The sequence below is a fragment of the Bombus pyrosoma genome, linkage group LG1 (genome assembly GCF_014825855.1).
Source record: "Bombus pyrosoma isolate SC7728 linkage group LG1, ASM1482585v1, whole genome shotgun sequence".
In the NCBI taxonomy this organism is placed as follows: Eukaryota; Metazoa; Arthropoda; class Insecta; order Hymenoptera; family Apidae; genus Bombus; species Bombus pyrosoma.
In genome coordinates this window covers 14,811,118-14,837,206 of record NC_057770.1, presented here as the reverse complement: position 1 = coordinate 14,837,206, position 26,089 = coordinate 14,811,118, and the positions used below count along the sequence as shown (strand labels likewise).

At 35.9% G+C, this 26,089-nt stretch overlaps 1 protein-coding gene across 1 annotated transcript; it reads left to right on the top strand.

The window, feature by feature from the left end:
- The first annotated feature begins 216 nt into the window (after nt 1-216).
- On the top strand, nt 217-24,673 carry LOC122568169 (sodium channel protein Nach-like). The gene is made up of 11 exons (XM_043727582.1): nt 217-319; nt 1,218-1,281; nt 3,813-3,984; nt 4,507-4,652; nt 5,561-5,693; nt 6,394-6,676; nt 12,855-12,908; nt 13,142-13,313; nt 13,379-13,485; nt 16,771-16,945; nt 24,313-24,673. The coding sequence occupies exons 1-11, from the start codon at nt 217-219 to the stop codon at nt 24,671-24,673; spliced, it is 1,770 nt and encodes a 589-aa protein (XP_043583517.1).
- The last annotated feature ends 1,416 nt before the right edge of the window (nt 24,674-26,089 follow it).

Genomic DNA, 26,089 nt, shown 5'->3' with positions numbered 1-26,089 from the left:
TACATTTTTTGAAACAGCCTGTGTACTGCCGTATCGTAACGTTGGACGAAAGCCTATTCCACGATGTAAATATTTAGAATTTACGACGGGGTGGAGAGAAAACTTGTTAACTGAAATTCGCGCGGTTGCACGCGGAAAAATTCATCCGATCGAGTTTTCCGGAACGATATTTTCAGAACGCTATGGTTCCTGGTATACGCAGTCACGGTGCCCGCTATGGTTTGCACGATTTATTACGGGTATCTCGAATTTATGGAGAATCCGCTATTCACTAGCGTCGAAACGGAATATTTCCCCACATACAAATTAAATTTTCCAGGTAAATTAAACATTCCTTTGTACATCTAGCTGTGCCATTGTCTAAAAATGGGACCGAGTAATGTTTTTACGAGACAAGCTGGATGCTTCAATATCGAAAGATCGTTTATTCCAACTACTTCGAAAATTGCTGCAGTTTCTTCAGAAGTAAAATGAACGTCCAGCTAAAATGCCTGAAAGCTTTCCAAAGTTACTATCTGGCAGAAATTGTTTGGAACCTTTACTCTTACTGCAAGAGCATTTTCTCTTTATTTAACTCTACTAAAGTCCATTTTCGTGTCAATATTTTATTAGTCAGTTTATTCTGTGGTTCTATTTATTCTATCAGTGAATTCTGTTTTTGTTAAACTAATTTCTTTTCTTGAAATCATGCAAATTGTTATTTGATTTAGTCAAATTTTTATATATTCTTTTTCATTACTTGGTCCTTATTTATAATTTGTCTTATTTTGTGTATACATATATATGTATGTATAATAAGCATGGATTATAATAAACACTCGCTTACTTAAGTAATAGTAATTAAAAAAATCATAAAGCAAGGAACCTTCAACGAAATTGTCGATTCTTTGAGAACGATTTTATTAGTCAGTTTATTCTGTGGTTCTATTTATTCTGTTAGTGAATTCTGTTTTTGTTAAACTAATTTCTTCTCTTGGAATCATGCAAATTGTTGTTTGATTTAGTCAAATTTTTATATATTCTTTTTCATTACTTGGTCCTTATTTATAATTTGTCTTATTTTGTGTATACATATATATGTATGTATAATAAGCATGGATTATAATAAACACTCGCTTACTTGAGTAATAGTAATTAAAAAAATCATAAAGCAAGGAACTTTCAACGAAATTGTCGGTTCTTTGAAAACGATTTCATGAAAATTTTTTTTTTTTAAGGCATAGCGATCTGCAGCATCAATCGAATAAGTCGTCGATCGGCGATGGAGTTGGCAAACGAAATGTGAGCACCGTCTAACATTAAATAAACACAAGTGGCATTGACGAAGGGTCGAAACGCAGCCGCGGAGGAAGTAGAATGCAATCGAGCGCAGGGCGGTTAGGTTCATTGGACACCCCGTAGCACCGAATGGCGCTGCGCGAATAATTTCAATTGCGGCCGAAGCTGCGGCTTCGCGTTTAGAATTGCCTTTCGTTCATAAACGAATTCCACCGCTATTTTCCTGCATTCCCGAAAATTCTATTTCGTACAAAGCCGCTGTTACGTATTCGTTCGAAACGAGGAAAATTCACCGACGAGTTTCAGCATCAGCGTTATGAGGAAACTTATGAGCAAACGTTAGGAGTTTCACTCTATAATAGCTAAAATCAAGTTTCAACTTTCGAATTTGTAACTTTGTTGTAAAACGAAAACAGAGAAAATATTTCTGTAGGATATAAAGTTTAAAGTAGCACCAGATGCTTATACAATAGAACTACATATATAAAAGTACAGGGATGTACGTACAATATGTAGCATATTCTACGTACAGAGCAGTTTGTAATATGCCCAGTTCTGCATATTTATTATTTATCATGAAATATCGAGAATGGATATTTGTCAAGTGCTTGTTTAAGCATGACCTATAAGCACTGTCGGAGAAATATGATGCGATGTATTTATTATTTTCAACAGTACATTATCTACAGCATATTAATATCCCTTTTTCATATGTAAATTTATATGTAGATTTTAATAAATAGGGAATCCTTATAAATAGACTAGATATCCTTGTAAAATTCTGTACAAATTTGAAAAAAATCTCACTCTTTATCCAATTGTAAGTTTCAAGGATTAAAAACAATTAGGCTATTGATTTCGGTTATTATTATTTATTATTATTTATTTTAGTCCGTGCCTCTCGGCTTTGGACAAACTTTCGATTTTTACAACACATTATTGCACTTCAAATACTCTTACCTCTAATCTAAAACTAATGATTACACTCTATTGCAACTTATGCCTATAAACTATTGCAAGTTATGCCTACACACTATTGCCACTTTGGTCTTTTTGCCTCCTTGCTGTGCTACCTTCCTGTCCTTCCACCCCGTCTTGTATTGCCTTTGCCCTTCTTTTCTCTATTATTGCTCTTAAGTCCATTAGTCCTTCCCCAGTCTCATTCAATATTTTTTCCGTGTCCTTTGCTCCTCCTGTTATTTCACATTTTTCTATTACATGTCTCAGGTTCTCTTCTTCCCTTCCACATAATCTGCACCTTTTTTCTCCCTCCTCTTTCCAATGTTCGATTTCGGTTATTAAATGTGTCATATAAAATCTTTATTCTGAGTAACTGCTATAAAAATTCCACATTGGTTTTTCTACCGCTCCTAAATTAATTTCCCAAGTCTGTATTGGTTCCTAGATTTGATTCTCGTATCGATTTCGCATTCATTGCAATCTTATCTAATATCTACTTTTTATTATTTACTTTTATTTCTCAGCTGCCTAACGATATTGAATTATACGCTATATTGAAATTTCAGTTTCGAAAATAATACAATGTTTTGCTGAACAATTTAGACAAAGATTTATGCAGGATTTTACAAGGATAATTTGGTCGGTATCAATATTTTTATTCATCAGTTTATATATTAATCTGTCGGATTAATTATTTTCATAATTGACAGTGCAAAATATGGACGTCGCGATTCGCTTCTCTCTGAATTAGATTTCAAATTTTCCACTCTACAATCTAAACTTATGCTTCGTTCCAATACTTCTACAACCATAATTTAAACAAAGGATACCGGTGATGTATTTTTTTCGAGCACGTAACATTATTCCGTAGTTTTCGGATCATCGCGATAATATCGTGCCGCGCCGGTGTATTTAGAAAGTTGCTCGCGTTGATGGAAGGAAGCGTTCATTAAAAGGGAACGCAAAAACGTGTCCCTAATTAGCTTCGAATTTGCAAAAACTGGCCATTAATATTCAGTTAGCGAGAATTACTTTAAATTTACATTGAAAAAAATTCCCATTAATATGCAACGTATAGCGTCGTATTTCTCCTTCTCTAAAGCACGAGAGAGATGAACGACTAATTAATACTGAAATCGCAACTAACGTTCTTTCACTTAATCATGATTTATAACGACGAGGATAAATATTTAAGCCGATACGTGTAATTCTATCTGATGTAAATTTGCGACTAATTTCCATGGATACTTTGGCCGGTTGTCCGCGTATGGAACGTCGAGCCGTTAATTTTCATGAGATAGAATTTTTAATTTAATTTTTGACCGAAACGTTTCGGAGAACATCGATCGCCGACAGCCTTCTAACGAATACGTTTTATTATATTACATCGTTTACTCATTCATCTCGCGCAATTGACCAACCGTATTCATGAAAATTTGCCTGATCAATTTAAAAAATTGCATCTACATCTTCTTTCCGCGTGCTGCATATTTTACAAGAGTTTTGCATAAACTTTTTATCAAAACCGGTATTCCTTGTAATTTTGTTCAAAGTTCCATTTAATTAACATTCAGCTTCACGGCGAATATCTCCGATTTACCCGTCGACGAGATTCTCAACATGATTTCGCAACTGGGCGATCTTTACGACTCGGAGTTCAAACCGCAAAACCGGTTCTATCGAATCGACCAACTTCTCACTGTGTTTTACAATGGCTATTACAGCATCACCGACATAATGAAACGAGTGAGCTAAAATCAGAATGTTTGCTATTCGCCAGCTTTTTCATCTCGAGTGCCTTTTCTAGACCGAACGTAATTTTGTTAAGATCGGTATTTTTGTTGTTTATCGTTCTGCATTCATAAAATATGTGATAGAAACTATAAACAAATCCTATCGAATAATCTAATATCATATCAATTCAAATATTTCGTGTCATCTATTCCTTCAGCTGTTGTAAACTACTGTATTAGGTCGTCCGAAAAGTTTCTTTCGTTTTATAAGGAAATAATGGATGCACAATATTTTCGTATTATTTTATCGAATTACGTAAGATCCATTTTGTTCTATCAAAACAAAGATCACAACGTTAGATTAGGTTTAGGTTTCATGTTTGTATAAAGACGCATCGTTGTAAAAGACGTGTCTATAAAAGAAAGACACTTTTCGGACAACCTAATACTTTCCGTAATATTCTCTAACAGTGCTTTCATCTTTGATGAAATTTCTGTCTGCCATTAACCAATGTCTACGTGACAAACGTTTCAGTTGACGCCACAATGTTCCTCCATGCTGTCGAAGTGTCGGTTTCATGACGAGGAACGGAACTGTTCAGAGCTGTTCGCGTTCCGCAAGACGCAGGACGGCTTCTGTTGTACCTTCAATTACGCGACTAAAGGGGACGACACGCATTTGTGAGTTTCTAGACCACCTAAATTCCCTTTGCGACCTGTCAATGAATCATTTATTCGCACAGCGCAGCGTCGCAAACCGCGTGCGAGAAATTTATTTTTCAGTACTCTCGACCGCGTGTAAATTTCTGTTCGTTTCGTGTCTCGTACGCGTTTTAACACTACAACTACCGATAGTTAACACGAAGCTATTTCTACCAAAATCAGTCAAAATGACACTGGTCTTTAAAAAATACGTAATAGTATTTTTATATTTATTGATTTATTACTTTCTTACGGAAAGAATTCCATGTTATGTTGCACAGTTTTGGTATTATTAATTCATCTGGGACCATGATCTCTAAACGAGGCTTGACACATTTATAAAATTCTAGAACCAGTCATTCTGACTGCTGTGGTATTTCTAATGTCAACATCTAGCGACCCAACGATCGATCTGGAATTTTCCTGATAACTGATATCAATAAAAATTTTAAAAACGTGTGGCAAGTTGTAGAAAACGAGGAAACTGGTCAATTGGGGTTCGATAAACCCTTTTACACTTTGACAAGTAGCAGTCATTTTCTGTCAAAATCAACCAATCAATCAAGTCAACCAAGTGTCCCGGTATAAGTAGCCTTAATACAAAATTATTTTCAGTTTGAATACATAAAAGGCAAAATAGAATTCATTATATTCACCCGAAGGTCATTAACATGTCATCATAACATAAAGTAGGAATTTTAAAATAAAACTGTAAAACCAGTCAACTTGACTGGTGTGGTAGTTCTAGCGTTAACCTTGGTGCAATTTCCCTCCCATTCCTTTCTCGCTGCATGGAAATTACTTCGCTAGTAAGAACTATGTTTCGTGCACGCGAGTCGCCATTTTTTCGTTGTGTCTTTGTGAATTTTCATCGATCGTGTTCGCAGGAACCGCGAGGTCAGTCACCGAGTGAAATCGATGAAGGTGCAAAATTTGACCGAGAACGGCGGGCTGTCGGTATTGCTGGAACCGTTTCTGGACGATTACTTCTACCCTATTTTCCCGAGCGCCGGCTGGAAGGTAATTTTTCATCAGCCGAGTTGAAGCTAGCGCCTGCACGGAACGCTTACGGAATTTTTAATTCTATGGACGTGGCGTTCCTTCCTTGTGCTGCTCGTCTCGCTCAGATATTCTTCGAAACAAGCTGTTTAACATTCAGCTAAAAGCTTCGAATAATATCATCGCCGATGTATTCGTGCGCGACATTTAATGGATTATTAAAGTCAAATATTATCAAACTAGGTTGACGGTGATCATAATGATCAATTGCTTGTCGATCGGTCTTTTGCGTCAGATCGTACAACGATCTTCCACGGAATTCTGAATTAATATCACGTGCTAGTCGACAATTTTCGACGGATCGAAGACGGGTTTCGTCAGTTCCGAAATAATTTGGCGAAAATTCAACCAGAAATTAGGCAGAAACAAGTCTCGGTCGTGATCGCGCCGCCAGAAATGTGGATCGTGGTAGCTTGTGAGGATTATCTCGCGCAACAGCCGAGGTGCATTATGCAAATTACAGTTTCCTTTTTCTCTTGCTAGAAACGATTCGCCTACGACGTAAATATACCGTGTGAATATTTCACTCGTCGCTGGTCAGTTTGACGCGATTATTTTGTAGTTATTCATAAATGTTGAAATTTTCTACGACGAGTGACGGACAGATAGCGGTATTTTTATTTTATTTTGAAAGTCTAATGGGCAGATTTTACGCTATCAGGTGACGATCTTTAATCCATACGATTATCCGGACATGACAAGTGGAGGCGTGATCGACTTTCTGGTCTCGCCCAGGGTGCACCGGAGCGTCGAGCTAGAGGCAATCATGTTCTACAGCATAAGAAGTATTATGTCGTATGCTCTGGAGAAACGCGATTGTGTATTCGAGGATGAAATGACCTCCCTTCGAATGTTTTACACTTACAGCGACTGCATCGTTGATTGCAAAACGCAAGATATGTGGAAAATCTGCAGGTGTATACCTTTCTTTTTACCTAATCGAGGTAAGATTCGTTATCTCTCTATACACTGAAATTAGTAAATAGACGTGATATTGTAGATAAAAAAGGGTCGAACCTATAAGGCAATTTGGGTTAAAAAGAAAGAAAGTCTCATTCCAAAATAAAGCGTTTTTTTTTTCAAATAACAAATAAGAATTTCGTTGGTTTTCTATAAGAGCTCGATGTAATTAACAATGACAATTTTTTCAGAAAATTTCTTTGAAATACAAAGCTTGAATTAGAGTATTGTTCAAGTAAGGAAACCTTCGTGTATTGTTTTCTACTGAAACAAACATTAAAATACCCATGTTGAATTGCGACACAGTTAAATATCATAATGTTATCAGGCCATTGTCCTACATATTTCCATTCTACATAGCTAAACTAGCTCACTTTTAGATTTTTATCTTTTATTATCATTGATCTCTACTATTCATTCATGCAGATTCCTTGCTCTTTAATTTCCGGTTGGTAATGCAGTGGCTATAAAAGATATTGGCACACTATTTTATTTACAGGTGTGATTACAAAAATATTTTCATAGTATATCATATTTTTAAGAAATAAAACTAAAATTTCATTAAAAAAAAAGAATTTCATTTGAATATATATGTCGAAGATGAAAGGACACCGGAGCCTTTCCTTTGGAATTTTGGGAAAATCCTCTGATACTTTGGCCTAGGTTCTATCATAGCCGTAATTAAGCAATTGTTGTCATTCCATCCGATTGCATTTGTTCGAGATTTGTGATAGTGGGATTGGGCTCGAGATGACACAACTGGTCGCCGAGCGTAGCCACGGTCACGGGATGGACGTTTTGCCTGATGGAGGTGTGCAGTGGTCGTATAGTTCTCCCTAGAAATGTGGTTGTGGCGGCATACGGCCTCGAGAACGGGCCTGGCCACCTGTGATTTTGCCTCGGAGGTGTCGATATAATGGGACACACGTTGTATTAATAATCAAACTCCAGGCAGAAACTGCCTAGCAACGGCGATTGCAACTTTCTCGATGTTTCCAACCAGTATATAACAAACGAACGCGATCGTAAAGAGAGGAAAATTTTCATCGGTCTATGATTCGTGCGATCGCCTTGGAAAGTTACATATCGAGCAGTATATACCGAGCGTCCCAGCAAACGTATTTTGTGCTTCAAAGTATTCTACGTTTAGTAAAGAGTTATCCTGTTGACCGTGGATTCGTTATTGAACCCAAGAACATTGTCAATAGCATCCCGCGTGTCTAAACACCACGGTTATTCGTGAAACTTTGTAAAAAGTCATATTTATACCTGTAAATATAATCTCTGTTGTACAAAACGATGGCTAATTCAAATGCAGAATTGTTACGCGCCCTCAATTCTAACGATAACCCGACATATATTTACTATTAAGAAGATTGATAATAAATATATCAATACCTCGTTATTCGTTGTCACGAATAATCAGAATATTCGCACGATTATCTGCCATGAGCTTAAATTTAGAAAAAGTGCTATAAAAATTGTTGCAAATAAAAATTTTACCGACATTCCCTATCTTATCTAGGCAATTTTTTAATATATAAATTAGCTTAAAACAGACTATAAATAAAGGAACTGAAATTGTTTCATTAAAAAAATTGATTAATTCTAGAATCGATAATTTTTATACCTATATTAATCTGGGATAATGGACCAAGTTAGCCATTGAAAAAGTTATATAAAAATTACATTCATCAATTTACATTCAGTTAAACTTTTTTCGAAAAAATGTAAAAAACCCCAAGAACATTGTCAATAGCATCTCGCGTGTCCAAATACCACGGTTATTCGTCAAACTTCGTAAAAAGTCATATTTATGTGGGATAGTGTGACATCAGTGAAACGGGGTATTATATTCGATTTTGTGTGAGTGCAAACGATATTGTGTTTATCATACTGTTTCCTACAAACTAATAAAATAACATTCCTACAAATTGGGGGCTCGTGCCGACGATTTTAGACCGTGCTAATCTAAATTTCGGGAAGCGGTGTGATAAGAGATCGTTAGCCGTTGAGAATAATATCGTGTGTATTCAAAGACATTATTGAAAAGACTAAGATGGCAAATTGTGAAGAGGAACAATTTTCAAGTGAGGAAAATCTAACGCTGGAAGAATTAAGAAACAAGCTTGCTCAGTTAAATCTACCGATATCTGGTGCAAGGTCAGTGTTGGTGGCCAAGCTAAATCGAGCGTGTAATGCTAGACAACCAAATCTCAAAGGTGAAGGATCCACGGAGGTTCGGGGACTATACCAAAAACTAGGTGTGATCGAGATGTAGGCGAAGATCTCGAGAGGCTTAGGACAAAGGAATTAAGAGAACGTCTTGCTAGTATGGGGCTAGAGACGAGAGGAAGAAAAGCTGAATTACGTGAGCGTCTACAGGTGGCCATGGAAGAAGAAGATGCGTCGTCGGAAGAAGAAAGTGACTACGAAAGTGAAACGGAAGACGATGAAAGAGAACGCAGAAGGAGCGCGCAAAATGTACATTAGAATTGTGACAAATGCCGTAGAAAAATACGTAGGCGTACAACATTAAGTTTTCAAGATGTTCAAGACACCTTAGGAGCTTTTACGGGTGAAGATAACGAAAATATCAACTACGGGTATACCGCGTGGAAATGGTCAGGTGGAAAGAATGAACGAAACAATTATACCTGTTCTAACGAAACTTTCTTTAAGCAATCCAGCAGAATGGTGGAAATACGTGGGTAGAGTGCAACAAATTATAAATGCAAGTCATAACCGAAGTGTTAAGAAGACACCATTTGAATTACTAATCGGGGAATAAATAAGACTTAAAGGAGATCAAGAATTAAAGCAACTGATAGACGAAGAACTGGTGAATATTTTTGAAGAAGATGAGATTAGTGGCCAAGGGAAATATTGCGAAAATCCAAGAAGAAAACAAAAGAACATGCAATAAACGTCGTAAAACTGCCACGAAATATAAAATTGGTGATTTAGTAGCAATAAAACGTCTCAGTTCGGAACAGGTACAAAGTTACTACCAAAGTTTTTGGGTCCATACGAAGTAACATCGGTAAAGGGCAAAGACCGTTACGAAGTCATCAAAGTGGGTGAATGAGAAGGACCGCAGAAAACAAGCTCCGCAGCTGATCATATGAAGCCATGGGTTAAACCATTAGAGTTTGACGAGGATAGTGAAGAAGATGACGATTTTGAAGACAGCGAAGGATAATCGTCATCCATTGAGGTTGTTAGTCGATGCAGAATACCAAGAAATCAGGAGCATAAGTGAAATTAGTAATGATGGGCACATCTGAGGGCAGATGTGTTTGTCAGAATGACCAAAGTTGTGGGATATCAGGGTTTGATGTTTGTGACATCAGGGAAGAATGTGGCGTGAGGGGTAATTGTTTTTTAGCGTTGTCAAGATATGTTAATGTTGTCAAGGAGTGTTGTGAGCGTTACCAAGGTATGTTAAGGGAAAAATGAGCATGGTAAATGCTCAAACAAACTAATAAAAGCAGCAGTCACATTACTACAAGAACACATCACAAAAATAGAAAAGTGGCTGCAAATTAAACAAATGAAAGCAAACCCCAACAAATGCAACCATATTACATTCACATTGCGAAAACAGATGACACCAAACGTCCTACTGAACGGCATGCACATAACGCAAACAAGACAAGTCAAATACCTAGGACTCCACATAGACACACAACTCACATGGAAACAGCATATTAAATCAATAATAGACAAAATACAGACAACAAGGAGACACACGCATTGGCTAACAAGTCGAAAATCCAAACTAAGCATAGAAAATAAATTAAACATATACAAAACGATCATAAAACCAATCTGGACATACGGAATATCACTATGGGGGACAGCAGCAATGAGCCATATAAACAAAATAGAGACATTACAAGCAAAAATTCTTAGAACAACAGTAAACGCCCCATGGTACGTTAGAAACGAGGATATTCGGAAGGACCTAGGAATACCAACGGTCAAGGAGGAGATTACCAGATGCGCGGAAAGATACAGAGAAAGAATAACAACACACCCGAACCGGCTGGCTGCGGAAACGATCAACACATCAAGCATAGAAAGAAGACTGAGAAGGAAACACCCAGCTGATCTCACAAAAGATATAACTTAACAAACACGAAGATGGTACCCCGCTGGGGATGACCATCCACATGCTATGTATATTTAAGCTATAATATTTTACCAAATGTCCTACTGGACAAATTGTAAAATTTAAACAAATAATAAAAAAAAAACTAATAAAATAACATTGCTACATGTATACCTGTAAATATAATCTCTGTTGTACAAAACGATGGCTAATTCAAATGAAGAATTGTTACGCGCCCTCAATTCTAACGATAATCCGACATGTATATATATATATATGTATACACAAAATAGAACTATGGATATTAATTTAATGAAACTAGGGTTTCTCTAATTTATTTAAATTAGGAGTGGTTACATGCTTATTACTAATTCTTCCCACAAGATTCCATGAAACTGGCGCGTTCCAGAATTCTAATCCCTTAACCGAGAAAACAAGCAAGGCAAACGCAGGATCGTGCTTTCCCAGCAGCCCCGTTATTTCAACGCGTAATGTTTTAAAAGCAGAGACAGGCGCGACAAGGTCGACACCGCGAAGCGTGAGAAACGTTGAAAGGGTCCTCCACCATTTCCTATTTTCACTTTCGCTCTGCGTCGAAATGAACCGCGACGACGTAGACTGGCTGAGGCCTTTGCAAGACATTAACAGCACCCTGCTCTTTCTCCTGAGATTAGAAGCTACGAGACTCGGCCCATCTGCCGAGGTACCTTTTTTACCGGTGAGCTTCCCAACGACTTAAAGCATTAAAGCGGATCGTACGAAATGGGGTATTAAACGAAACGAAAGAAGATTGCTACAATTCTGTCGTAAATCCGACAATAGTTTCATATCGTTCCTCTCGTTCTTTAAAACGCTTAATGTTGCCATGTCGCTTATTAAAATAATAATACTCTTGGAACGAATGGAGCAAGCTAGAAAGTATTCTAAATGCTTCGCTGCTTCAATTTAATTTCAATTAAAGTCTCGCACCATTTGTTTTCCGACTCGTTAACGAGGTCTTCCCGAGATGGTTCAAAGTTGTTACAATTTCACCAACCAGAATGTGCATTCCCAAAGTTCAGGTAGTTCTAATATCACACTGCGAGAGAACTTTAAGCTTATCTTTGTTTTAAACCATTTCATTAGGTTCCGCGCTACGATATTCACGGCGTTTCTTGAATAATTCAGATCGAATCATTCTAGTATTTTTAATAGTATGATTAATATTCTTCTTATTTTACTTATTTTTCATATTTTTATTAACGTTTTTTAATATTATTATCCATAATATTTTAATATTATATTATTATTCACGACTCGCAAATGCTTTTGTTCAAAGTAGTTTCGTCAAACAGGGTTGCGTGTAGTTTTCATCATTCTTCGTCTTTTACAATTTTCTTTTGCAAATGTCTTTTAATCGTATTTCTTCAATAATTCCACACTACGAATAGCTGTATTTTCCGATTCAGCATATTCAGTTCCAACATTGAAATACTTCAACGCTTCCAATGGAAAACGCTAAGATCCCTAATAAATGCAACCTGGTATGTCACCAACGAAGTAATACATCGCGACCTCAATATACCCACAGTCGAAGAAGAAATAACTAAATATAGCAACAGATATAGCAAAAGAGTCAACAAACATAGGGGGAACCCCCTAATAACTAAATTACTTAACATGTCGGACCAGATCCGCAGACTAAAAAAATACTACCCGTTAAACCTAAGCATAAAATTTAATTAGATATTTATATTAAGTAATAATTACTTATTTATAATACTTATCTATAATAAGTATTAACTTATTATAAATAATTAACCATGTCACTGGGCCACGCCAGAGAAAATTACTGAAAATTCTCAATGCGAGAATTGATCGTAAATTAATAATAAATAAAAAAAAAAGCATATTCAGCGCCTTTCATTCTAATATTTCCTCCCAAGTGCCTTTGTGAGGATTAGAAATTTTCTCATTTATAGTTAATTAAAGCTATCTTACGTAGGTAATTATTGGTGTTCTCAAAATATTAAAAAGTTCCCTTTAATATTTGTTTCCTTTATTTCCAGAATCTAGAAGGGTCTGCAATTTGGAAGATGTGCCATGCTTGTCGCAGCATAAATGTAAGCACCGTCGAAATTCTCGTTACGTCAATCATGTAACAACGTTGAATTGTCCGGCCGAGTTATCATTGTGCCATGGTCTCTACACGAAATTGATTAATTAATGAACTTTCCATGATTAATTGTAACGCTACGAAATTCATCATTCCCTGTGTATTCCAACGATGATATGTATTTGATTATATTATAAGGATAAAACTAAGTCTACAAATTGATTGGTATTTAAATTACAGCTACATGGTTTTCCGTGGTGCCACATGAAAATCTATATAATAACGATGAAAATATGGATAAAACGGAGACGTTGTACTGCTATAATTGTTATCCTGAATGCAGCCATGTGAAATATAATGCGAGGATGGCTATGTCTGGTTTGGAGTCTAATCAACACGTTGCCGAAGTTTTGTAAGTAAATATCTATTTAAGGGTTCTATCATCTTGTAATAAACGGTATGATTTTAAATTCGAAGAACTGACGTGGAAATCAAGAATCAATCACTGTTGACGATATATTTTAACAACTTTGGTACAATCAAATTGAAGCAAGACGTGATTTATCGTTGGTACGAAGTTATGGGTAAGTGAATTCTATATTAAAATTAAAGTATTTTTAAAGCAAGCAGGAAAAGATTGATTCTAGATGAAGAAATAACTTGAAAACGTAGAATAAAATTTGTCCTTACTTTAATTTGATGAAGCTTTATTTTAAAAAATGGAGATTAAATATTTTATTGACGAGAGTTAGCGCGTCTCGCTGTGAATTAATAGTTCTACTTATACTTATGTTTGTCATATTGTTGTGGAGAACAGACAATGAATGCATAAATTTTACGCCAATATACATAATGATATAATAAATTGTATACAATAATAGAAACTTAATTTCAGAATGATTTATCATAATGAATTTGTATTTATTATTTATTATAGTTATTGTGTATTTAGAGTAGAACGAGAAATTTAACAATTTCTAAAATAATAAGGTTCATCGTGCATGAATATTTCGTATCACTCGGTGTTTTTAATTCTCCGCCATAATAAACACAAACATAAGCGTGGATTATTAGTTCACAAATCCCTTATAATTCAAAAGAATTCCTTACCAGGGGAATATTTAAAATTAATTTTCTTGAAAACAAAGCTTCATATGAAAAATTGTATTCTATATTTTCGACTTATTCGCACCTTTTTCCGATTCTACCTTTATAATTTATCTTCAATATAATCTTTCTCTATAAATTCTCTAAGTAAAATGAGCTAATATTTTCTTACGATTAATAATATACATTTCTATTTCGTTTATCTTTTATCGTTTCGAGTATTGTCCAAGCTCGAGCATCGGTCATTTCAAATTCATCAAATTTCCAGGAGATCTCCCCTTTTCCATTTGCATTTAAATTTTTAGCTCAAAGTGTTCGATGCAAAATAAACATTCAAGGGTAAAAAAAAAAAAAACGAGGTTAAGAGACTTCGTTTAGCGACACTAGCATCCCTGGAAACTCCCAGGGCAAAATTCGAGAAGCGAAAAAGCGAAGATCACAAAATACACACGATTTCATTGTGTAACGAAAGGTTCGTAACGCGAGGTTTCTACGGGGGTGTAATCTGTTGGCCAGTGACTCGAAAGAAGGAAATAAAAACGGGGAAACAGCTACGAGTTGATCCATTGTGCTATGTACATACGCTCGTGGTACCGGTTACAAGTAATATAATGCACTCGGGATAAAGAACATACATTTTTCGTTAGGAAAATTCACTCGCTTTCTTCCTTTGCGTAACGGGATAGGAGAGGAAACGTTTTTGTCCCGTGATGCACGATGACATAATATTACGTAGCTGTAACGAGGAAATATAAACACCTTTTGCACAAAGTAACGTGTAACAAAGTAACAAAGTAACGGCATTAAAAGTTTAATGGAAATTCAGTGTTAAACGTATATACACAAAGGGACTGAGAATTTTATTACTCGACGGTAGATATTAACGCATTTACAGAAAGGCAAAAGGTGTAAAACATAAAAACATACGAATTACTCAAAGAATGATATTATGGCTATGAAATAAATCCCTGCTTATTACGTTTCTTCAGTTGTAGCAATGAAGATATGAATTTTATTGGAGTGGTACACAGAAAATTGGTTACATTTGTTTACAGCTGTATCACAGATTACAAAATACTTAAAATTGAAATAGCTTTGGTAATTAATTATTGGAAATAGGGGCGATCTCACAATCGTCGCTCGGCTTTAGTTTTCAAGTTATAAAGCAATTTCTGCTTTATGCTATATATGTTATATAACAATTTATTTTAGACATTTTTCTCTCTGTAAACGATTTTTCCGTGACTTATGGTTTTTCAGTAAGTATATGTATAATGATTTTATTTTACGTATTTATTTACAATGATATAACAGAGAACTATAATTATTTAACTAAAACTATTTTTTAATATATTACAATTAGAGTAATTTGTTGAGAATTGTGGATCTTAAACGCCGAAATAAATGTATACGAACACTTAAATTACACTTAGAANTTGATATCAAAATAGTTTCAGATTTATTTAATATGTGATTTACAAGATCTTCGTCGATACACATTTGCACGCGTCTCAGCACTCTCTTTGTCTCAGCATCTTCTATACCACACTACCAACGAAACAGTTGCATTCATCTGTTTTACGAGATGCACATACTCCAACACACTCGTACTCATATATGTGTGTCACTACTACGTGGCTAATCTAGTGTAGCATACAAAATTACACATATCTCAATACGACTAATCAACTCCTAACGACTAACGATAACTCACAATTTACAGCTTACATCAACCAACGACAACAACAACCTCTTTTTCCACCAAAGCGATCCTTTTTAACTGTTTTCGTACTCTCACCACACACACGTTTTTAAAGTCGTGGACGACCAAATATGGTCACATTCGCCTTTCAAGCACCCACTTTTCTGAAGGGCCACGGACATGTCGCTGGGCCCAATGTGATATGGAAATTTCCCATACCTTCTGGCCCATCAGCACTTGCACTTTCTATCTGCACTGTAGTTCGTACTCCTTGCAAGTTCAGATTATGTCACGATACTACATATGCGTTACATATATCAATCGATTCATTGAAAATTATTTGTCGCAAACGTTGGCGACTGCCCAAATTAACACAGTATTAAAAATGATTATCTCATTGGTCTACATAAATGTGTAGCCGTCTATTCAAGGATGAAGTGTAATCATAACTGAACTTAACTAAATTGTTTGCGAATATCTTGGAAAATAAGTCTAAACGGCGGTTGTACGTATGTAGAAGGAAAAGTTGTTCAGAATGTTGATCATTTTCTTTTCCTTTCTGGGTTATACTACACTTCATAGATCATTGAAATATGACGATAAGATTGCTTCTATCCCCAATAATTACCGTGAATCTATGTGGAGCAGTGAATCTCTAATGTGACAAAAATAACTGTACTGGATGGCATGAGTGCACTATTCACATGTATGTTACACTAAGTTGCACTTCAACAAAACATATCGAGGGATTGAGAATTTTGTCGCTAAATTATTTACAGTTCTGCATTTATAGAAATCCTAAAGGATTATTGATAGATGAAACAAATCTCTTAGGCTCTGTTTCTTTATTTGCTTTATAAAAATATAAATTTGCATATGCCTTGATACTTTATTTATTACATGATATAATGGGGATGATAATGATGCAAATATACCTCAGAACCTCTGCCTCTTTCTGAAAATATTCTTCACTTTTTTTCCGTCTTCCCTTCTTAATGTATCCTAATTCGGTTCTAGGTGGTCGAGGAAGTAATTTAACCGTTCGATCGACGTTTTACAGGTGAAGCTAGCGGTATTTGCGGCATCTTCGTCGGTTTCAGCCTGATCGTGGTCGTCGAGTTCGCTTATTTTGTCGGGCTGTTCGTACTCGAGCTTTTAAAGGGACCAACTCCGACCGATGGAAAATGGGCCGAGAGCGAACAAACGCCAATACAGTCAATTTATTGGGGCGAGTTGTATTCGTACGCGAGAACGACAAAGAATCAACGTGATTGAGCTCGTCGTAAATATTAGCACGTTTCACGATTTCAACGTTCGTTTGAATAATGTAGTTGAATTTCACCTTACTTTTGTACCTCTGCTTCTTAAATTTCGGATTTATGCTTCTTAAAATCACAAGATATCTTATAATAGAAATCTCAAAATCAGCTTCGTTAAAATTAATTGTATCTTCAATTTTGTAAACTTTGTTTTTTCTTGTATAATATTTTGCTAGTTTTCATTACATTTTAGTTCTTGTAGTATTACAGTTATTGTGGTATGTAGTACAGCAGTATATTATTGTAGTATCTTGGAGTGAATCCTTGTGGTGTCGTTCCTGACCTCATTGTTATCGTTACTTCTGATTGCTACAATCGTAGTGTTCTTTGTAAATTGCTAGAACTTCCCCTTTCGGTGTCTTGACCCTGTTTTGTCATCACTGAAATTCCTCCTCCGATGTTGCCGTGCCACTCCTTTTACTCTTGAAATTCTTTTTAGCGTCTGCCTTCCGCTGAACATTTTATCGGAGTAATTCTTCATTCCTTAGACAACTGGATTCCGTCACTACTCGACTTCTCCTTTTCGGCTGATAGCATTGTTTCTCCGAATGTACATTCCTACACTAAGCCTCAATTCCATCACGATAGAACAGTGTACTTTGGGAAAGTTTCGTCGAAGCGAAATCCATAGAGCGAGAGATTATTTTCTATTATTGATAAAAGACAGGCACTGGCCACAGAAATAATTGAAACGAAACACAGTAGTCTCATAAATACTTTATAATAATCAGACAATTGTTAAAAAATAATTTTTACGAAAATTAATAATTATTAGTGGATATCTTTCATTAACCAACAACGTGGCGTGTAATAGGAAGTAGAATCCACAATTTATTTGTATAGATTAATAACGGTACAATTTTGAGGATTTCAATGATTTTTGATGAAAAATATTGATGAAAAACATATTGTTTCTCCCCTTCATTGTATATTTTTTCGCACTTCATTCATTTTAATTTTTTTGGTATTAACTTTGTACTTTAGCATTGCATTAATTTAACAATTCCTTAGTATCACATCTAGAAATCACCAAAGATGGAATACTATCTGTTGAAGTAATTACTTCAAGAAAAACTCTACGTCTTTATTTTTGTATATCTGTGACTTGGAGACCGCTGTTGCGCAGAAAATAGAATTTAGTGAAACAAAAGTATTCTAAATAAGGAGAGGTCCATATTATTGTGCCCTTGAATATAAACTATGTTTTGGGTTACAAGGTCTAGGAACAAAAGAGCTAATAAATAGATTTCTATTTATCTTTCTTGTAGCCTTTAGTTAGAGCTACAAGGCTAACTTTTTTGGTAATATTCTTTGCTATAAATATATGAACCTTCTCCCTATCGATTCCATTGTATTGTAACACTATAAGAGTGAGGATTTGGATTAGCATAAACTTATACAATATACTTCTACCTTTATTTATTTCAATATATTTTTCTATTACAAATTCATCCACTCGTTCTTCTATCAGTCAACGTCAACACTATCGAAAACAGAAAATATTTTATAAGCTACTTCATATATCCACCTTCATCCCCGGGAAGAATTAAAATAAAGACATGTATTTCCTAGAGGAATTAGCGATTCTTCTGGTTTCTTGCTCCCGGGACTTAGCAAAGGGGAATCTAGCACTCTACAAGGGAATACCGCGCGCTGTAAGCTTGCAAGCTTTCTAACGAGCCTTTGCTAGAGGTTCGTTTAAAACCTTAAAGCTGATCTCATCAAACGTGGCGCAGAGACGAATGAAAGATACGCTACAGGTTTCAGTCGCGCACATAAAAAATTTCTAATATTAATATATGTGCAATATAATTCCGAATGTTTCCTCATTATTAATTTTATTGCAGTGGCAAGGAAGAGAAACAAATTCGATCAAATTAATTATCATCGATTACAATAGACGCGTGATGCTATCAGTCAGTGAGAAAAAGTATATCAAATAGAATATTCAACGCATAAGATAAAAAAATTAATATTTTTAAAAAATGATACCCGACTGTGCAAAATTAAAAAAATTAAAAGAAGACAATATGTATGTCTCACTCAGAAATATGAGATAATTACACATTCGGATATTTTTAAGCAGTTAACTGGTACAGTTACCGAATTTAGATAAGTAACCTTTTACCCTTTGCACTCCTATGTTGAGTGTAACTCGACATCAGTTTTTATCTCAGGAGCTGCCTTGTCGTGTCCCACTCGACGTTCTTTCAGTCCCACCCTTTTTTGTGAAACATGCGAAAGAAAAGCAGGATTGCATCCTGGAAATTGTTTCAAGATATATCATACATTTAAAAATTACAAAATACAACAACAGTGTGAATAAAACTGGTATTTAAGCGAATTTCTTTCTTCCTTTGTTTATTTAAATTGTCTTATTTTTTAGTTAAAGTAAATTTCAAATGAAACACTTAAAAGCACTGGGAGCTGCTGCTAACGAAATTGAAATAAAAGTCGCAGTGCAGAGGGTTAAAAATGCCGCTGATTAAAAATTATCACAATGACGATTAAACTCTACAAATACTATAGCTGTCTGACACAGCATTCTCTTCCTGAATTCAACGATTTAGGTACATGAACATTTTTACCAGCTTGTATCTTCCGTCATTTTATATTTTCAATATCTTTTCAATATATAACGTACAACACTCCGGGGATGGACACGAATCGATTGAGATCTGTAAAGTTAGAATCGATTAAGCCGTTTTCAAATTACAGTAGCACAAACACACCTACACACGTACATACATTAAGGTCAAACACAATACCCTGCTTCTAGTATGGTTCGGTAAAATTAATACGAATATCTCATATGCATGTTTGTCGATGATTCCTAATGTTTAAATCATACAATTAATTGTGTGAAAAATGACTAAAGCGATCGAAACATAAAATTGATGTTTTTACGATTGGTGCATATTATTATTATAACAAGCGTCAACGATATTCGCCATTGATATAATTTCATGATTCGAAATGACGTGAAAATACTGTTTGTCGATAATGTTAAAAGTGGATGGATGGTCTGTGACAATAAATGGGATCGGGACAATGTTTCATTCAATACACTGCACTTTGTTCAAACAACTTTATTGCTACCTCTTTGATTAAATAAATTAAATTTGTATCAACCATTACTATTAATCATTTTCGAGGATTGGATAATAATCGAAAGAATTAAATTACATTTTTAAGACCAGGATTGGGATCAAGATCGGATTATGGACAAGATATTGTTCATTAAATATAAAATGAAATAATCAGAAACATATTTCAAAATAGAAATAACACAATAATAATTTATAACCAATTAAATAATTTAATAATTTAGTAACCAATTTTGCCGTATCAGGACCATTCTTTGTTCGCGTTAAAAAAACGAAAATTAATCGTGTTCGATTGCAATGAAAGCCTGTACAACAATATATTTCGCAGGTTAAAATATCAAACTGTACACACGTTCGATGCTGTCATTTGTACTATTCCAGGTAGCTTTATTCGAGTCGTCGTTATGAAACTCGATCATTCGAATGTGCTTGAGGTTTCGAGATGATCGACTTGCATCGGCCAGCACAGACGAAGATGAAATTCAGCGTGAATAAGCGATCCAGCCGAGTGAATTATTGCCGGCGTTCCAAAAGCCTGGTTGCTCCTTTGTGGGAATTGATATTGATATCCCTTAATTGTTGCTCGACTATCATAATAGATTTCCTTTCAAGAAACCGTCGTGAAAGGAAACATCTGAACGTTTTCATGGTTCTAACCAATCTCTTTCTCGAATAATTATGTTTTACTTTCCTGAATAAGCACTCGGTTTTCATCTGTTACTCGATTATCCTGTTTCAGTAATGCACCATTGCGAGTTTTCAGAAAAGACGCCAGTCATTACAATTCCCCAGAGAATAAACTCAGTTTCATATCAGATTATCCTTCCGCGATTTACACCATTTACATTGGAAAACGCCACGAAATGTCCCAGTTCGTAACAGATTTGTTGAACTATAACCCTTTGCACTCCTATGTCGAGTGTGACTCGACATCAGTTTTTATCTTAGGAGCTCCTTTGTCGAGTCCTACTCGACATTCTTTCAGCCCCACCTCTTTTTGTGAAACTTTTTTTTTTATTTGGTCGTCAATTTACAAGCAATTCACAAGGAGAATTTTAAGTAACTTCATTTGGTACAGTAACTTGGATTATAATAATTTATATTATGTTGATTCTAGTTGAATCTAATGCTTCAATCTAAAGGGTATTTTCTTTTTAGTCTGCGGGTCTGATCCGTCGTGTCAAGTAGTTGGCTGACTAATGAGTTGTGATGGTTGTTTACTCTTGTGTTATATCTGCTTTTGAACTTGTATATTTCTTCTTTGACTGTGGGTATCTTGAGGTCGCGGTGGATTGTTTCGTTGGTGACATACCAAGGCGCATTTATTAAGGATTTTTTGTGAAACGTGAAAAAGAAAACCAGGATTGCATCTTGGAAATTGTTTCAGGATATATCATACGCTTAAAAGTTACAAAATACAACAACAGTGTGAATAAAATTGGTATTTAAGTGAATTTCTTTCTTACTTTATTTATTTAAATTGTCTTATTTTTTAGTTCAAGTAAATTTCAAATAAAACACTTAGAAGCGTTGGGAGCTGCTGCTAACGAAATTGAAATAAAATTCCGAATGCAAAGGGTTAATCGTGGTTGCGCGCCACGGGCTGTTATTTAGAGACAAAGCAGAAATTGATGTTTCCTAGTTGTTTATTCAGGGATTTTATCGTTACACCGGTGTACACATAGGAACCGACGGTTTTAACGAACCGATCTGGTGTCGCGGTTTTGCATTCAATTTTAGCCATTACACAAACCTGCATCGTCATTAAATTCGTTCGTAGGCAGCCAGATGAATTTTTATAACGGCGTCCGTGGCATATCCAAAAAGAAGAAAAAGATCGTAGCTCGTTCAAAGAGCATCCGTCTCGCGATTACGTTTTCGTTCCAGGCAGCAAAAAAGTCGATTATATTCCGTTTTTTTTTTTTTTCATAGTCGACTGCACGAATTAGCATTATTTCCCTGATCATTTAATGATTTAAAGATCTTCCGATGTCTTTTTTGAAAACGTGTTTCTGAACGATAACAATCGGATAAATAAAGACGCAAGATCGGCCAAGAAGTTTAGGATCATTTTTTCAACTGTATCTATGTAAATTGAATTTAGAATGAACATTTTCCAATTTTATTATTAATTTGGAATTAATCCACTAAATATTAATATTAATACGCCTTACTTCGGTCATATCTTTTACGAAAGTTTTTTAAGATTACAAAATTTTAAACTGATCTTTTCTTAATCTTGTGGTCCGCTATAATAGTGACACAATTAAAAAATGTACATTTTCTAGAAAATCGTTATTAAAATATAAAATAAAATTATGAATTAATCAACCATTTAGCAATGATAATAAATTCTGGGGTTCTTATCGGTTACTATTCCCTACTATCAAAATAAATTTTGTATTAAAGGTTCTCTTTATCATCTTTATTTTTTATCAAAAAGACCTTAGTATTCTAAACTAATATTCTTTTAAATTTCTATGAGTTTTAATGGAGCGAGGAAATGACGTAGTGATTTCAAACATTCAGCCTGCAGCATACTTACAGTTTCATTGCGAATGAGGAACGGATAAATTAAATCGTTGCCTATTTCCGCTTTGCAATCCCTGTTCACCGACCGTATATCGTGTGTAATTAGTTCTCTAATGAATTTTCCAACTAAACAATATGAACAAGCAAAGAGATGGAGCGCTGAGGATACACGAAGGGTCGTGATTGCTTGATAGGCGCAGCAACGATGATAACTACGTACAGTTACATTGAATCTCACAAAGGCAATACGATACCACAAAGGTTCATCGTGGAAATACGCAGTTCCATGTTCTAGGAATTATCGCCTTTCACGGATCTAATGTGAGGCCACGAAACCTAGGCAACGCAGTTACAGAAAACAAAGCATTATTAATTATTGAAACGAGCTTTGCTTTGATTCGTGCCACTGAGTATAAAATGAGCATCGTTTGATTACATATTCTAGGTTTCAACTTTATGTGCGTATTGATAGAATTAGTAGGTCTATTAATCAATGGTATACCGCAATACATCATTTCCCACGTAACATATCACTAGTTGGATACCAAAGAAAAACAAATAAAATAAACGAATAAACGTAGAAACGTAAACATAGGCTAACCTAAGGAAACGTAAACATTAGGTCATCTGGAAAGTTTTTTGCGTTCGCCGCTCGCGGCCTTATCTCGTTCTGCTTAAGTAAACAAACCACCAAATCACTCTACCATCAATCGCGTGACCATTAATTATCCTTTGGTAAGGCAAGAGAACGGTTCTCGACGTTAGTGGAAAATGTATCGAGCGTTTTTTGCGTGGTGAAAGATGGAATACCAAAAGATGCATTTTCGTCACGTTATGTTTCACTGCTTTAACACGTTGACTGCCACGCCTGTTTTCAAAAAAATCTCCGTCAGGCCACGCGTGCAGCAATACCAAGCGTTCTCTGCTCGGTACTCCCGTCGATATTTTCATAATGCGAATCGCTCATCCGGTGGTCTTACCTCTCGTTTCTTTTGTTTCCATTCCTTCGCATTTGTTTCTCATTTCTCCACTTTCTACAAAATCAGTTTGAATCTCGGCAGAGCAACGAACGGTATAACTTAAAATCTCTGCCCTAATTCGTTACAATGTCGAAAAGAAAAATTGAAAACTTATTTCTTAGCGAGTCAGATAGCAGTGAAAAAGAAAGCTTTTACGAGGCTTATGATTCCGGAAGAGGCATTAGACGCGCATGCAAACTATGTTATGCAAATAAAAGACGTCGAATGGACCGAACAAAGGCACGAAAGAATTTGAAGAAAACAACAACTTATTGTCCAAATTGTCCCGACCAACCTCAGCTATGTATAGAATGCTTTAAAGTTCTACATGCTAAATAATTTTTTTAATAAACCATTTTCGTATTACTTTTATAACGATTCAACAGTTTTATTATTATGGAATATCTTTTCAAATACCTACGACGATCCTTCGCAAGTAGACGAATAAGCGACACTCGAATATAGATTTCGTGGCCTGACCAGAAACTTTGCTGACACCCTAATACGAGTGTCATGGCAGTCAACGTGTTAAAAAAGATAGCACGCTTAAAAGCACTGCAAAGGAGATTTGTGACGCTTATGGTGATCGGTCTATAACTGTTCAAACAGTCCGGAATTGGTTTAGGAGGTTTAGAGCCGGAAATTTTAATCTGAAAGATGAAGATCGCAGCGGACGTCCATCCACCACTGATACTGACCTTATCAAGGCCTACCTCGATGAAAACCCAAGGTCTGGTGTTCGTGAGATAACAGATGCTTTAAACATCCCGCGAACAACGATTCATGAGCATTTGACAAAGCTTGGGTACGTTAATCGTTACGAAGTGTGGGTCCCCCATCAACTGACGAAGAGCAATCTCCTGAATCGAATCTCGACATGCGATTTGGTAATTCAACACAATCAAAGGGAGCCATTTTTAAAACAGTTGATTACTGGGGATGAAAGTTGGGTTCTCTACGACAACACTGCGATCTTGGTCGAGTAGAGATAAGTGTCCTTCAACGGTAGCAAGACCTGGACTTCACCCGAAGAAGGTGCTGCTTTCAATTTGGTGGGACTGGAAGGGTATCCTCTACTACGAATTACTTCCGGAAGGGCAAACGATCAACAGTGAAAAATATTGCACCTAACTCGAAAAACTTAAGGGAGCCATTATCACAAAACGTCCTGAAGTGGTGAACAGACGTGGCGTCGTGTTCCACCACGATAACGCGAGACTACACGTTTCTTTAGCGGTGCGAACGAAACTTCTAGAGTTTGATTGGGATGTTTTACCGCATCCTGGAGATCATACTCTCCAGACCTTGCACCATTGGACTATTATTTGTTCCTTTCTTCGCAATAGAAAATTCAAATCAGTAAACGAAGTAGAAAAGGGTCTCGAAGAATATTTTAAAAGTAAGCCAAGAGAATTTCGGAAAAATGGCATTATGAGGCGCCCAGAGAGATGGTAAAAAATGGCAGAAGAGAAAAGACCATACATTATTTAAGAAAGCTACACAGAAGGAAATATATTTTATACTTACCTCCTATTTAAAAAAACAAAAAGGACATTCCGGACAACCTAATAAAAAGGAAAAATGCAGAATTTAATAAATTCTTTGATTTGTATCAATTCTTCATAATCATAACTGAAATGTGGATGAATTATGATATGAATAAAATAAATTTCATCTATTATTCTTATTTCTAAGCTGCATTTACACGTTATTATGCTACTAAATTATATAAACAGCCTTCCTTTTAAGTAAATTTTATTACCCTATAGGCGATAAAATAGTATAAGTAAACCATTAGTCAGACTCCGGGCAGTAAAACGCAACAGAATCGTCTCTCCTAATCGAATATCAGCGCAATTAAATTACGCAATAAAACAGCCATACTAAACCCAAATGAAACACCGAGTAAACGAAAGCGAGTTACTCAAACGGCGGGTAATACCTCGGCAAACAATTGCGAATAAATTTCTCAACTCAAGATGGTTCCTCGGCGGAATCCTCGTGCGAACTTCAGCAGAGATTCACGAAACGTTTCCACGAGGAAACACGGAGGAATAATTCTACAGAGGTAGGGTGAGACACATCCTGTCTACAGACGTTCTCGTATCGACAATACTAAGGGACGAGGGAAAGATTTAGGGCGACTGAGAGGAAGACGGTCGAGTATAGTGATTCGATTAACGTCGTGTAAACTTGATCTACTTTACGTACAGCTAACTCGTTCTTTGAGCCTGTGTCAGGATTGCAAGATTGCAACCCACGGTTACACGTACATCCTCTTTATAATATATTCACGAGCGTAGACCGGCGAGCCACGCATTTTCATAACGGCACACGTACGCAACATCAGGCGGCTTGTGACACGCTTGAAACGATAGAGCGTGAGATAGTCGAGGCTGGAT

Bases quoted from the DNA above. Each gene is read 5' to 3' on its own strand.
- LOC122568169 (XM_043727582.1), top strand. From the start codon at position 217: ATGGTTTGCACGATTTATTACGGGTATCTCGAATTTATGGAGAATCCG. The intron at 320-1,217 runs GTAAATTAAACA...TTTTTTTTTAAG, and splicing joins ATACAAATTAAATTTTCCAG to GCATAGCGATCTGCAGCATC. The intron at 4,653-5,560 runs GTGAGTTTCTAG...TCGTGTTCGCAG, and splicing joins AAAGGGGACGACACGCATTT to GAACCGCGAGGTCAGTCACC.